Source organism: Sminthopsis crassicaudata, chromosome 2 (genome assembly GCF_048593235.1).
Source record: "Sminthopsis crassicaudata isolate SCR6 chromosome 2, ASM4859323v1, whole genome shotgun sequence".
Lineage (NCBI taxonomy): Eukaryota > Metazoa > Chordata > Mammalia > Dasyuromorphia > Dasyuridae > Sminthopsis > Sminthopsis crassicaudata.
Genome location: NC_133618.1, coordinates 491,409,953 through 491,422,588, shown reverse-complemented (window position 1 = coordinate 491,422,588; position 12,636 = coordinate 491,409,953). Strand labels below are relative to the sequence as shown.

The 12,636-nt window shown below is 39.1% G+C and overlaps 1 protein-coding gene across 4 annotated transcripts in view; it reads right to left on the bottom strand.

Moving 5' to 3' along the window:
• SLC6A2 (solute carrier family 6 member 2) overlaps nt 1-12,636 on the bottom strand; it is a 72,431-nt gene that overhangs the window by 43,690 nt on the left and 16,105 nt on the right. For 2 of the 4 annotated variants that reach the window (XM_074293441.1, XM_074293443.1), the window contains exon 2: nt 11,956-12,342. The exons of 1 other annotated variant lie outside the window; for it this stretch is intronic. In XM_074293441.1, coding sequence (XP_074149542.1) covers nt 11,956-12,274 — 319 coding nt within the window. In that variant the 5' untranslated portion in view covers nt 12,275-12,342. Of the gene's footprint in view, nt 1-11,955; nt 12,346-12,636 lie in introns of all 4 variants that reach the window. One more of the 4 variants, XM_074293442.1, reaches the window with a different exon arrangement.

Sequence of the window (12,636 nt, the reverse complement as noted above, 5' to 3'; positions counted from 1 at the left end):
CTTATACCTAGAACATTCTCCTTCTGCTCAGATTATTGAACTCCCTGGCATTCTTTAAGTCCCACTTAAAATTGCATCTTCTACAGGTAACCTTCCAGCCCCTCTTAATTCTAATTCTTCCCTCTATTGATTATTTATTATATGTCCTGATTATAGCTTGCTTTGTCTATATTTGTTTATAATTATCCCCATTACCTTCCCCATTAGATTGTAAGCTCTTTAGGACAGGGGCTATCTATTGCCTCAGTATATCCCCATAGCTTGACACTTAGTGCTTAATGCCTAATATGCATTAGACATTGAAAAAATGTTTACTGATGATTAATTCGGAAGCAAGTCACTTTATCTTCTTTATATAAAAAATGAAAAATAGTGACAGTTTCATAACCTACTTCAAAGGAATATTATAAGAAAAATGTTTTGTATTATAAAAATGTCAGTTACTTTTTGTTCTCATTATAGAACGCTGATCACCAGCAATGAGGAAGTTAGCCTGGAATTAAAATGTTTCTTTATCATTCATAAGATTATAGATTTAGAGATGGTAAAAAACTTAAATCTGAAATCTTCATTTTAGAAATAAGGAAACAGAGGCCCAATGCTATTAATTCATTTACCCAGAGAAACAGCCAGTAAGTGCCTGAGGCAGGATTTGAGCTCAAGTATTCCTTGCCCTGCCTGATTCAGTCCACTGTATCACCTTCCTTTAAAGAATTGCCATGTCAGAATTAGAAAGGACCATCTAATTAGACCAAGCTCTTTATTTGGCAGAGTAGGAAATTGACCACATTTCACATGGATTATTTAAATGGCTTCCTAATTTGTCTCCCTGATCAAATCTAGTTTGTTTTCAACCAAGCTGTGAAAATAATTTTCCTGAAACAGAGATCTGACTCTATCATTCCTCTGTTCAAGAAATTCCAATGATTCCCTCTGGGAACAGATATAAACTCCTCTGTTTGACATTTAAAACTATTCACAGTTATATGAATGTAATGGCATATTCCTGTGTTGTAGGAAATTATGTAGGAAATTTGCACTGGATACAGAAAATCATGCAAAGATCTACATGAACTGATGCAGAGTGAAGTAAACAAAGTCAAGAAAACATATACAGTAACTACAATAGAAATGGAAAGAACAACCACACACCCAAAAATCAAAAGTGAATGTCACCAAACTATATGGATCAAAAATCCCTATGAAGAGATGTATTGAAGAAATATAAGAACACCCCTACCCACCTCTTCATGGAGTTGAAATCTACACATTATATATCCTCGTTTTTTCCCAGAATTTTTCAATTATTGATCAATTATGTTAATCCCCCCCCCAAATCAAAACATTATTTGTCATATGAGATGGTTCTCTGGGAGAGAAAGGAAGAAAGATGCTAAAGATAACTACAATGACATAACTAGTAGAAAATATCAACAAAAACTTATTTAACATATTCTTTACAATTTGACCCCTTTCCTTCCTTTCTATGTCCCTTCACAATTTTCTGATCCAACGGCACTGGCCTTCTTGCTGTTCCTTAAATGTCTGAGATATACCCCCTTTTTCCCTCTGCTTTTTGGCTTCTTTTATTGCCTTCAAGACTCATCTTTAGCACTGCCTTTTACGTGAAGCCTTTCTTCATCTCCTTAATTTTGTTGATATTTTGGGTCTGCCTTCTGAAAAATCAACTTATGTCTACTTGACATATAGCTATATTGGCAAGCATGTCTGACAATATAAACTGCCTCAGTGCAGAACTGCTTTGCTTTGATGTTTGCTTTGATCTTCATATCCCTGGCTCTTAAATTTAATTGAAGATTGGTCTCCGAGTCAGAGTGACCATGTCACATACCGAATGTGTGACTCTGGGCAAATGATTTAACTTTTTAGTATCCCAATCAGCTCTCTATGACTCTGAGAGTCAGAGAAGGGACTCAGCTGCATTGGTAGAAGTTTCCTCAGTAAATCTGAAATCATTGATCTGGTGCTAAAAAGAAATAAGACAAAAAGCCCATGCACTAGTAAATGCTTGTGGTCTGATTAGAAGCCATAGGAGTGAAGAGATTTGCCTAAATTCACACAATTAGTAAATGACAGGTCTTTCTGCTCCAGGTCTGCAGCTCTTTTCCAGCCTGGCAGACAGACAGCCTGCTACAGCTTCTCCTGAGAGAACCACACAAGTTGAAAGAGGAAGAAGGAACAAAAGCTGGCACCTAGAATCATAATATCTCAGGGGCCCCAGAATTAGGATGGCAGGGGCTCTGCAAAGAAACTCTCAGGATTCTGTCAATAATGCAAAGACAGAACAGGAAGTGAGCACAGTGATTAATAAAACCCACAGATAAGCCCTAAATCTTGTTTTAGCTTATGATTTCAATCTTCTGCCCCCACAAAATTTAACAATGCTACTTCATTGCACAGTGCTTCATTGACAAGTTGGAAGCTCAAGTGAGATAAACAATGTAATAAGGCTTTGAAAACTGCAAAATTCTGTTCAAGCATAAGAGGCTATCTTTATTTACTTAACAATTTGAGTTGTTCAAAAATGGAAAACATGCACTTATAAAAGAGTGAATTCTCTAATACCTAGGAACAACTACGGAATTATAAAATTTAGTCTCAACTCACTCTCAACAAAGAATGCTCACCATGACCCACTTGACAGGTGGTCTGAGAGCCTTGCTTGAATAACTGGAACTTCCCCCCTCCTCCCAACCCACTCAGGCGGCATATTCTGTTTCTGGACCACTCTGTTAGGATATTTTTTCCCAGAAATTAAGCCCAAATTTGCCTCTTTCTGAAGTCTGCTCATTGTTCCCAATTCTGCCACCTTTGGCCAAACAGAGCAAGTCTAAGTAATATTTCTTCCACATGATAGGCTTTCATGTACTTGAGGACAGGTATCAGGTACCTTATGTCAATGTTCTCCTCTCCAAGTTAAAGATTCTCATTTTTTAATCTGAATTTTATATGCTAAGCTTGTAGGACCTTCACTATCCTGACTGACCCTCTCTGGACACTATAGTTTATCAAAATACATTCTAAAATGTAGTGCTTAGAACTAAACACAATCCTCCCAATGTGGTATTTACTATAGTGTCTGACATGTAGTAAGCACCTGATAAATGTTTATTGATTGATTAATCAGGACAAAATAGTCAAATAGAGGATGAAGGTTCACCTGTCAAGGGTTATAGGATATAGAGCAGAAAGGATCTTAGAAATAATTTCATCTGGAGATTTTTGATTTTTTTGTTAATGCAAATTTTGTTTTGTCAATGCCTTTGACAGATTGAAGCCTAAGTACCCTCTTTGAAAATAATGTTTTTAAATGAATATAAATATAATAAACAGTATTGCAAAGAAAACCAATTATACTAAAATATGATTATCAAAATAGTTTTAAGAGTTCATGGAACCCAAGTTATAAACCCCTAATCTAGTCTAGCCCCTCTCCCCATTTTTATGGACAAAAACAATGAAGAAGATAAGCAATTTGACCCTCTCTAGTTGTGTCATAATTCAGAGGTTGGCTTAGGTGATCTTTGAGATGCTATGAGTTCATGAAAATTTCCTTTCCTGAATTCTATTGGAGGGTTTCATAAATGACGGGACAGTTACTACAAGACAAGTAGCAGAAAGAAGAAAAAAAATTCTTAGCTAAAGCAAAGATTGGATGACTAGCCATTAAAAAAACATAATTTGTCAACAGCTACTCAACTAACAACCAGTGAAAAGGGATTGTCAACCTTAAAATTTTTCAACAGCATCCTTTGCTATAATGAGGATCAAGGAAAATTGAGTAACAGGTGAAAAGTGATAGATATATTTTGACAAAATTCCAGTCTGAGTGGGAACAGGAAGAAATGGAGTGGAAAAGAGTTGAACTGAAAATAAGAAAATCCATTAACATATTTTCAGAAAAATACTAGAGAAACAATAATATGGCAGGGATACAGTCAGTAGGGAAGAAAAGGGATTTGGTTCTCTTCCTGGGCTTTCTACTTCAACTTCTCAGAAATCTGATCTTCCTAGAGTTTGAGAAACTCACTTTGGTCAAGTCAATTCACTTTTCAGTCTCAAGTTTCCTCATCTATAAAATTAGAAGGTTAATTTCTAAGGTCCCTTCCAGCTCTAGATCTCAAGTCTAATAGTCCTAAATCTCTATCATATCCAAGTATCTGGATCACCTTGCAGCCACCCTAGGATGCTTACAATAATTCCTATATCTTTCACCAAGTACGCAGAAGGTTCTTGCTCCACCACTACATTATTTTCCTCTAGCCTCACCATCTGCCAGGAATGTACTGGAAAAAGCAAATCAAATCAGAGGGAACAGATTTCCAGAAGAATATTGAAAACATTGGAACTGCTCTGTAATGTTGAACAAGTATGGAAGAAGATAGAAAAAAGTGCAACCCACCAAAGCCAAGGGAGTACTGAAGAAAACCCAGACAACATCCTACTCATTATCTGATACTGGTTAGAATGGATTTCTTCTAAAAAAGTATGAATACTTGAGCTCAAGTAGTACTTTCCACTATTCTATGTTCTCCTCTTTATTTGTCTTAGGCCTTTATTCTTTTTCCTACTAAGATGATATCCATCCAACAGAGAAATTTCAGCTACTTGTCCAAAGTCATAATGCTAATAAATGGTAGAATCAAGATTTGAATCCAGGTGAATTTGAATTTGAATTTAAATTCAGTGTTCTTTTCACTGTCATAATAGCTAAACATGAATGTCTAAAAAGCTTAGAACTATAATACCTCTTCTGCTTCAAAATATGTTAAGTAGGGCCTTACTTCCATAAAATATCTGCTCCACTGTTTAACTGTCACTTAATACCACACTGAGGATATATTCTTTTGGATTAGCAGACCACTGATTTCTAAGGCCCTTCTTTTATTATAGCTTTTTATTTTCAAAATATATGCAAAGATAGTTTTCAACATTCACCCCCCGAAAAACCCTGTGTTCCAAATTTTTCTAACACTCTTCCCCCACCCGTCTTCTCTAGATAGCAAGTAATCCAATATATGTTAAACATGTGCAATTCTTTTATACATATGTCCACATTTATTGTACTGCACAAGAAAAAATCATATCAAAAGGGGAAAATGAGCAAGCAAACAACAAAAAAAGGGGAAAATACTATGTTGTGATCCATATTCAGTCCCCACAGTTACCTTTCTGGATTAAGCCCATTCTTAAAATGCAAATCCTCTTTAGGCAACTGATATCATCTTTCTGGGTTTCAGCTTCCTCAGCTATAAAATAAGGGGACTGGCTCAGATCATATCTAAGATTCTATGGTCATCCATCAAAATTCACTTATCAGTGGTTTTCCTCTAGGAAATCTAAGAGGAAAAGACTTTGATGTAGGAATTCTGAATAATGGAAAAGGAATAGGAATAATGAAGAAAAGATGTAGTAATGTCTGGAAACGAAAGGAAGGAAGCTCCTCCCTGGATTCCCAATAACACCACTGGCAATATCTATCCTTGTTAAGGTAGAACCAATCACTAGTAACAGGTTTCTAAAGAACTTGTGAGTTTAAGACAATGAGGAACCCATGAATTGCACTCAAAACACTTAGTGAAGGTACAGAGAAACAAAACTTTAGTCAATTTATTTTAATTTTACTTAGGCATTCTAAACACATCTATCTCTGAGTTGCAAATGAAATCTTTCAGCTCTAGTGGTATAATGGGAAAATCTTAGAAGACCTGAGTTCCAATTCACAGTGTAGCACTAACTTCCAATATGTACTTAAATAAGTCATATTTTCTTTTTTTAAAATGAGGATTAATATATTAAATAACCTCTTAGATTTCTTCCAACTCTGTTATTCTATATCCTTAACAAAGAAAGATAATACTTTGTAAGAGATGCCCCCCCCCCCAGAACTGGTAAGTGGTCTACTCCAAGGCTACAAAATTTGGGACCACAGGGAAACCTTCCAAGGGCTATCTATTACCAGTATAAATTTCTGTCTATTCTCTCAAATGTCCTTATACCAAGTCAAAATTCATCAAAATACAAGTCCATTTTTAGGTGGGGAGGGAACCCCAGGGGAACTGGACCATCACCGTGTTTGACACATTTCTTCAAAGTGTTATGTGAATCTACCTAGTAAACAGTGAGTCTTGGATGAATAACATAGGATAAAATGACTGCTATCAGCCCTGATCTGGGGTGGTGGGCATAAATACTACTGCTTCTTGAGGTGAAAAGACCTGGTGCATTTCATCATGAAAAATCTCCTATTTTTGCTTTTTTTTTTTTTTTTTTTTTTTTTTCCCCCAGTCAGGTTTGGAACACAGAGAATTGGAATGAGTTCAATCACCACATCTTGATGGTCATACCAGCCAGCCCCTCAGATCTGGACTCAGGAACAAACATGATACAGAGAAAAGAGTTCTGGAGGGTCAAGCTCTCTCTGAATTTATCCCCCTACCTCTGTCATTTATTACCAATGTGGTCTTGAGCAAATCATTTAAATTCTCTGGGTTTCAGTTTCTCATCTGCAAAATTACAAAGATGTACTAGACAGCCTCAAGAATCCATTCTAGCTCACATCCCAGCTCTAAAGCTAGGCTCCTCTAATTGAAAAGTTCAGGGTCTGCAGCTTTACAGACTTTTTTACTAGTCTGGAGGAAGTAAAGAGTCTCCCACTAGGAAACAGGATGCCCTGAATTTACAATATACTCTATAGTTGCCAGCATATTTCCATGTCATGGATTGTGGTATTGTCAAGGAAAGATTACCACAGATCCAAAAACTAGGGTGCATACTGCTTGCCAAAAGTCACAGAATGGTGATCTTTGTTGTTATTCCAGAACTTCATCTCTTCAATTACTGTCTGATCTTTTTTTTTCCTTCCTCTGCTTCTTTTATTTCTTATATAGCATTACCAATTTCAAGTGGGAAGGGACCTTAGAGGTCATCTAGTACAGCCCCTTCATTTTAAATGGCTCATCCAGATAAAGAGGTTTCTCCAAAGTCACACATAATAAAAGGGAGAACCAGAATTGAATTCAGATCCTTTAACTCTCAACCCAGTAGTCTTTTCACTTTCCCATGTTCTCCTCTTTATTCTTTTTCCTACTAAGATGGCATCCATTCCACTCATTCATGCATTCGGTCATTCCACTTACCTATGTGCAAAGTATTGCACTAAAGAAGCCAACACTATTGCCCCAGGAATAAGCCTATTCACAAGACTACACATACTATACCTCTGCAAGATCAAACATAAAGCTATATTTTCAAAATGTCCTCTATACAGGAAGGAAAGTTCATAAAAATCCTTCCAACCTAGGAAGAGTGATCCCATCCTGGAAGCTGGACACAATGACCCAGTCATGGTTCCGTCTTCCTGGTGACTCCCAGGCAGTTAAAGTGTATGGTGTTAAAAAAAAAAAAAAGTTTAATTAATGGGGAGGGAGGGCTATTGCATTAGAAGCAAACATACTTTTTTTACCTTCCAATCTTGTCTAGTTTAGTTTTCTTTGGAAGCGCTTGGAACATAGTTCCACAGAAAAAAACTACATACCCAATAAAAATCCCTTTAAACTTGCATGAACATTATGCCCTTTGGGAATATGTTTAGGCAGGTAGGTACTCAATAATTCATTCAAAAATATTTAGCTGGAAGCTTCAACTATTGGCATCTTGTCATTTCAAAATATCCTGCAGTCAATGCCAGAAAGAACAACTGGACTTGGAGAGGCTGCCATGTTACTATTGGCATGGAGCATTGTAGAAAGAGCCTGTGGGCATGGGTTGAGGCAGGTTTACACGTAAGTTTACAGTGCCCTCCAATGCTTCCTCAAAAACTGTCTAGATTTAGACTGGTAAAGTCTGAAAGGATTTTGCAGATTGTCTATCCCCCCCAAATATTCCTCTCCAGTCAAATTTATCTATTTCACTGTCCCTCAAACACAGTACATGGTTGATGTATACTATACTTTGTACTTTGCCTCATAAGTTCTCTATTTTTCTCTTCTCCCTTCATTATTTTGTCCTGCACATGGTAGGCAATCAATAAATGTTTGTTGAAAACTAAAATGATAAAGTTGAAAAGTTTCACTACAAAATTTCACTCAAAACCTTACTGGCCATAGTGTCAAGAAGTAAATAGAGATGATCAGCTGCCAGAAGTGTTGCAGGTATCAAAAAATTAAATACTCTTTCTAAAAAAATGAAGATCTTTTAACTAATAAGAGATAAGAGTGTCAAGCATAATAATAAATGTCTGCCAAATGAATAAAATGTTTGTTTATTAAGATATTATCTATAGTGCTCAAAGGTGTTGATAAGAGTAAGAACATTAAAAAATTTAATTCAATGTATCTTAAATTATGGTACACTGGATAAAATATTGGTTTTGGAGTAAGATCTGGGTTCATTTCCCATCTCTGCACTTCATACTTTTTTGTAATTAGATAAGTCTTTTCTATTTTCTAGGCTTCAGTTTCTTCAGCTATAAAATGAGAGTATCACACTAAATGACATCTAAGTTTCCTTCCATTTCTAGATTTAGACCTATGAAATCTAAAGATTATAGATAATGGGATCTATCAAGATTATTCATGTTGTGAACCAATGTGTTAGATGGAAATGTTTTCCCCTCTGTAAATTGATAGCTGTTGGCTAAATGATCTCTTGGGCTGCCTTCCAGCTCTAACTTTCAGTAACAGTTTTGGACTCTCCTGCAAGAATCTTCATTCTTTTTCAGTCTTTACAAATCCATTGCTTCTTGTCCAAAGGTGAATCTATCAACAAGCATTAATTATCTAGTAAGTGCCAGGTATGAGACACAGAATTGGGTTTCAGAAATAGAGTTTAAGCCTCACCTCTCACACAACCTCACCGTGTGACACTTGGCAATGGGCTTAGCTTCAGTGTTCTCAGAAAACTCCTGAAGATATAAGTGGTATAAAGGTCCTCACCTGTATTAGCAGGGGCAGGTACTTACAAGGAGCTCCCTCCACTGTGATCACAAGCCCAATTTAAAAAAGAAGGAAACAATGGACTCTTGTGATAGGTGCTGAAGAAAAAAGACAAAAATGAAGCATACCCTCCTCTCAAGGAGCTTGTATTCTAGAAGGCAGTCCTACCTCATAGGACAAAAAGACCAAATCACATAGATAAGAAAAGTGTGTATACGTGCACACACGTGCACTTATGTGTGTGTGTGTGTGTGTGTGTGTGTGTGTGTGTGTTTCTTTAAGGTGAGGAATTGTTCAAGGTCAGGTTTTTTTTCCACCTTTGGATCCCCAGAACCTAGCACAGTGCCTACCACACAGCAGACAATAAATACTTGTTGTTTGATATGTAGAACTATAAAATTTTCAATAATCACATTGCAAAAGTACCATGCAGTCAGTAATAATAGTTGTATTCACAGAAGAAAAAGTCCTTAGCTCAGAGTTGAATAAATAGACTCCCGCATGTTCATATCATTGGGCTCATAATATGAGAAGTCAAGTCAGCTAAACAGAACATTTTCCCCCTGTATCCACCTGGACCAGATGCTTCAGCTGACTGTAAATAGTAGTTTCAGTCACCAGCAGCATCCTCTGGCAGCTTTTTTCCTCTGCCTCACAACCTGGCTCACAGAGATTCCTCAGAAGGCAACTGAGGCTTGGAAACCCAAGAAAAGACCAGAAGACAGGGTTTACTATCACTGGAGATCACAGACATGGCCACTTCTCTGTCTACCCAATATAAACATTTCAAGAGAATCCCCATGAGGAACCTGGAATTTAACCTTTCTCTGAAGTAGACAGAAAACTCATATCCACATAAGAGCAAAGAAGTCAGAGCTGGTAGGGGCCTTTGAAAGCAATAATTCCACCTTGTCCCTCATTTTCCTGAGAAGAAATCTAAGAGCCTGGACAGAAAGTCTGACTTTCCCAAACTCTGCTTGGGTAATAAAAAGAAGAGCTGGTTGGGAACCTTGTCTTCTGACTTCAAAGATCCTATGAGACTAATGCCTATCTAACTTTGCTCACATCTCCCTGATTCAGCAGTGGAGAACCTTAGAATTCCTATTTAGTAAATCATTAAGGCCAGATCTTTTAAATAATTACATCTATTTACAGAAGTCTACTTCAGGTGCCAACACAACAGTACATGGGCAGTTTAAGTGGCCTTGCAAGATGTTGAAATGAAATACTGTAAGGCAGGGTTCTCAAACCACAGCCAGAGGATGTGGCCTGCCAGATTATGGCAAATGGGCTGAGGGGCGAAGACAGTGTGAGTTTTTGTTTTTACTATAGTCTGGCCCTCTGAAGGACAGTGAACTGGCCCCCTATTTAAAAAGTTTGAGGACCACTGCTGTAAGGATTCAAAACAAAATTTTTACGCAAATCTTCTTTCCCACTCTATGTCCACAGTTGTCCTATCAATCCTCAAAGATGATATCAACTCTTACAATCAGGATGACTGTTCCTGTGTTATGGGATTTTGAGCTTAAAGGAACCTTAGTTATCTATATGCCTCTCAGCTGTGATTGCTGAGTGAAGTAATGAGGACAGGAGTGACAAGGGGACAAAAGTCTGGATCTGGGGAAAGTACCATCCATTAATATTTGCACCAAATATTGACTTCACATACCTATTTGCAGCAACAGGAAGAATTTAGTTTACGAAATTTTCATTTTGACTTTCATTTTGAGACTATCATTTTACAAAGAAAGAAACTGAGTCCCAGAAGTCCCATATAAATAAGAAGTAGCAGAGTCTGGAGCAGAACCCAGATCCTCTGACCAGAAATCCAGTATGTTTTCCTCTACACCTTCTTACACTACTCAATGGGGGATGGTTTTCAAGAGACTCAAAACCAAGATTCTTTCTGCATTCCTTCTGCTCCTACCGCTCAGGCTTTTTACTCGTTAAAAGTTTTTCCCAGACTAAATCCTATCTTCCTAAGCAGAAGTCTGAATTCACCCCAACTCTGATTCAGGAGATATCACAGCCAGACATTTTTAGCCTTAGACAGCAGGAGTAAGACTGTTCACATCAGGACTCATTTTCCTTCCATCTTCCCCCCAAAAAGCTAGATCTGGCTTCCACTACCCGTTACAACTCCCAAAACCTGAGTGCTCTCTTTCCTTTTGTTCCTCGCATTTTCCTTAGTGTGGAGAAAAGGAACTTGAGTATGCTTCTGGATATTCATCACTTAAGTCCACAGCCATAGACTGGATTGTATCTCAGACCCACAATTTCCTGATTTGCTGCTCTTTGGAGCAAGTTAATTGCACATGCCTTTCCCAAGATAGGTCTCAAATTTAGTAAAAGTGTATTCTCTCCTAATCTCCTCTCAGATATTTTCTTATCCTTAACTTTCCCACTCCAGTTTACTGACTGCAGGCTACAGCCCGCTGGCAGACTTAGAATTCATAATTGAGAAACATGTGGAGGGTGGGAGCAGGGAGTAGGAGCACCTTTTATTGCTATGAACCAGAACCCAGATTCGGAGTGCGGAGGGGGTGAGGGGGAGAGGAAGGTAGAAGCGCGCAGGAACCTGGACCTGGACTCTGTAAGCCTAATGATTTCTCACTTCTCAGCACTCCCCACTTCCCAGTTTCCACTGCATCTGAGAAGTCCCAGATAGGATATCTGCCTGGCTGAGCTATGTGGTTTTGTATTTGTTTGTTTGTTTGTTTGTTTGTTTTTCCCTTTTTTCTTTTATGAACTCTGCTCTCAATGCCTGTGCGTCCTACTCACAGTTTTTCCATAACCCTGGCTCCAATCTTGCTGTGCGCGCCTGTCCCACTCTATCTGTGCATAACACCAAGCTGTTTTGGTACCCAGGGATTTTACCGGCTCTCCGTGCGCCCATGTGGGCCGTAAGTATCCATGCGCCTAGTATCCCGCATGCCCTCAACTTCCACCCGTCTGTGCGCCCACAGTAAAAGCCCCCACCGTGCGCCGGGTCTCTCACCGCCACCATTCTTGTAGCAGAGGTAGGGAAAGCGCCAAACGTTGGCCAGGTCCACCGCAAAACCGATCACGGACAGGAGAAAATCGATCTTCTTGCCCCAGGTCTCCCGGGGTTGTGAGTCCCCGCCTCGGGGCGCAAGGACGCACTGAACCCCGTTTTGCTTCTTCACCAACACCAGCTCCACAGCTTTCCGAGTGGGTTGCAGAGGTGGCGGTGGTTGGAGCTGCTGCTGGGACTGCTGGTTCCTCAGTTGCCCAGGACCCTGGCCAGCCCCGCTGTACTCTGGCTGCACCTGCGGATTCATTCGGGCCGGGAGCATGGACGCGACCAGGATCGGACTAGATTATCCGGGTTCGATTCCAGCCGGAGCCGGGGCGGGCGGTGGCTCTGCTTAGACAAAAGGGAAGGAAGAGAGGGAGGAGAGACGGGCGGTCACCGGAGCCGTTCCGCCTTGTAGAGGGCCTCCCCTGGGACGGAACCGGGTCCTGGAGATGGAGTACCCAACGCGCGAGATGAGAAAAAAAAAAAAAAATCAGAAAAAGGGATAGGGCACCACTTCTACTGAGGAAGTTTGAAAACAGATATCTCAGTCAAGTTCGGGTTAAATGGACCCCATAGGTAAAAAGCTGGAGAGAATAACCCCAGGTCCGGGTCCTGAACAACTGCCCTATCCTTCTACAG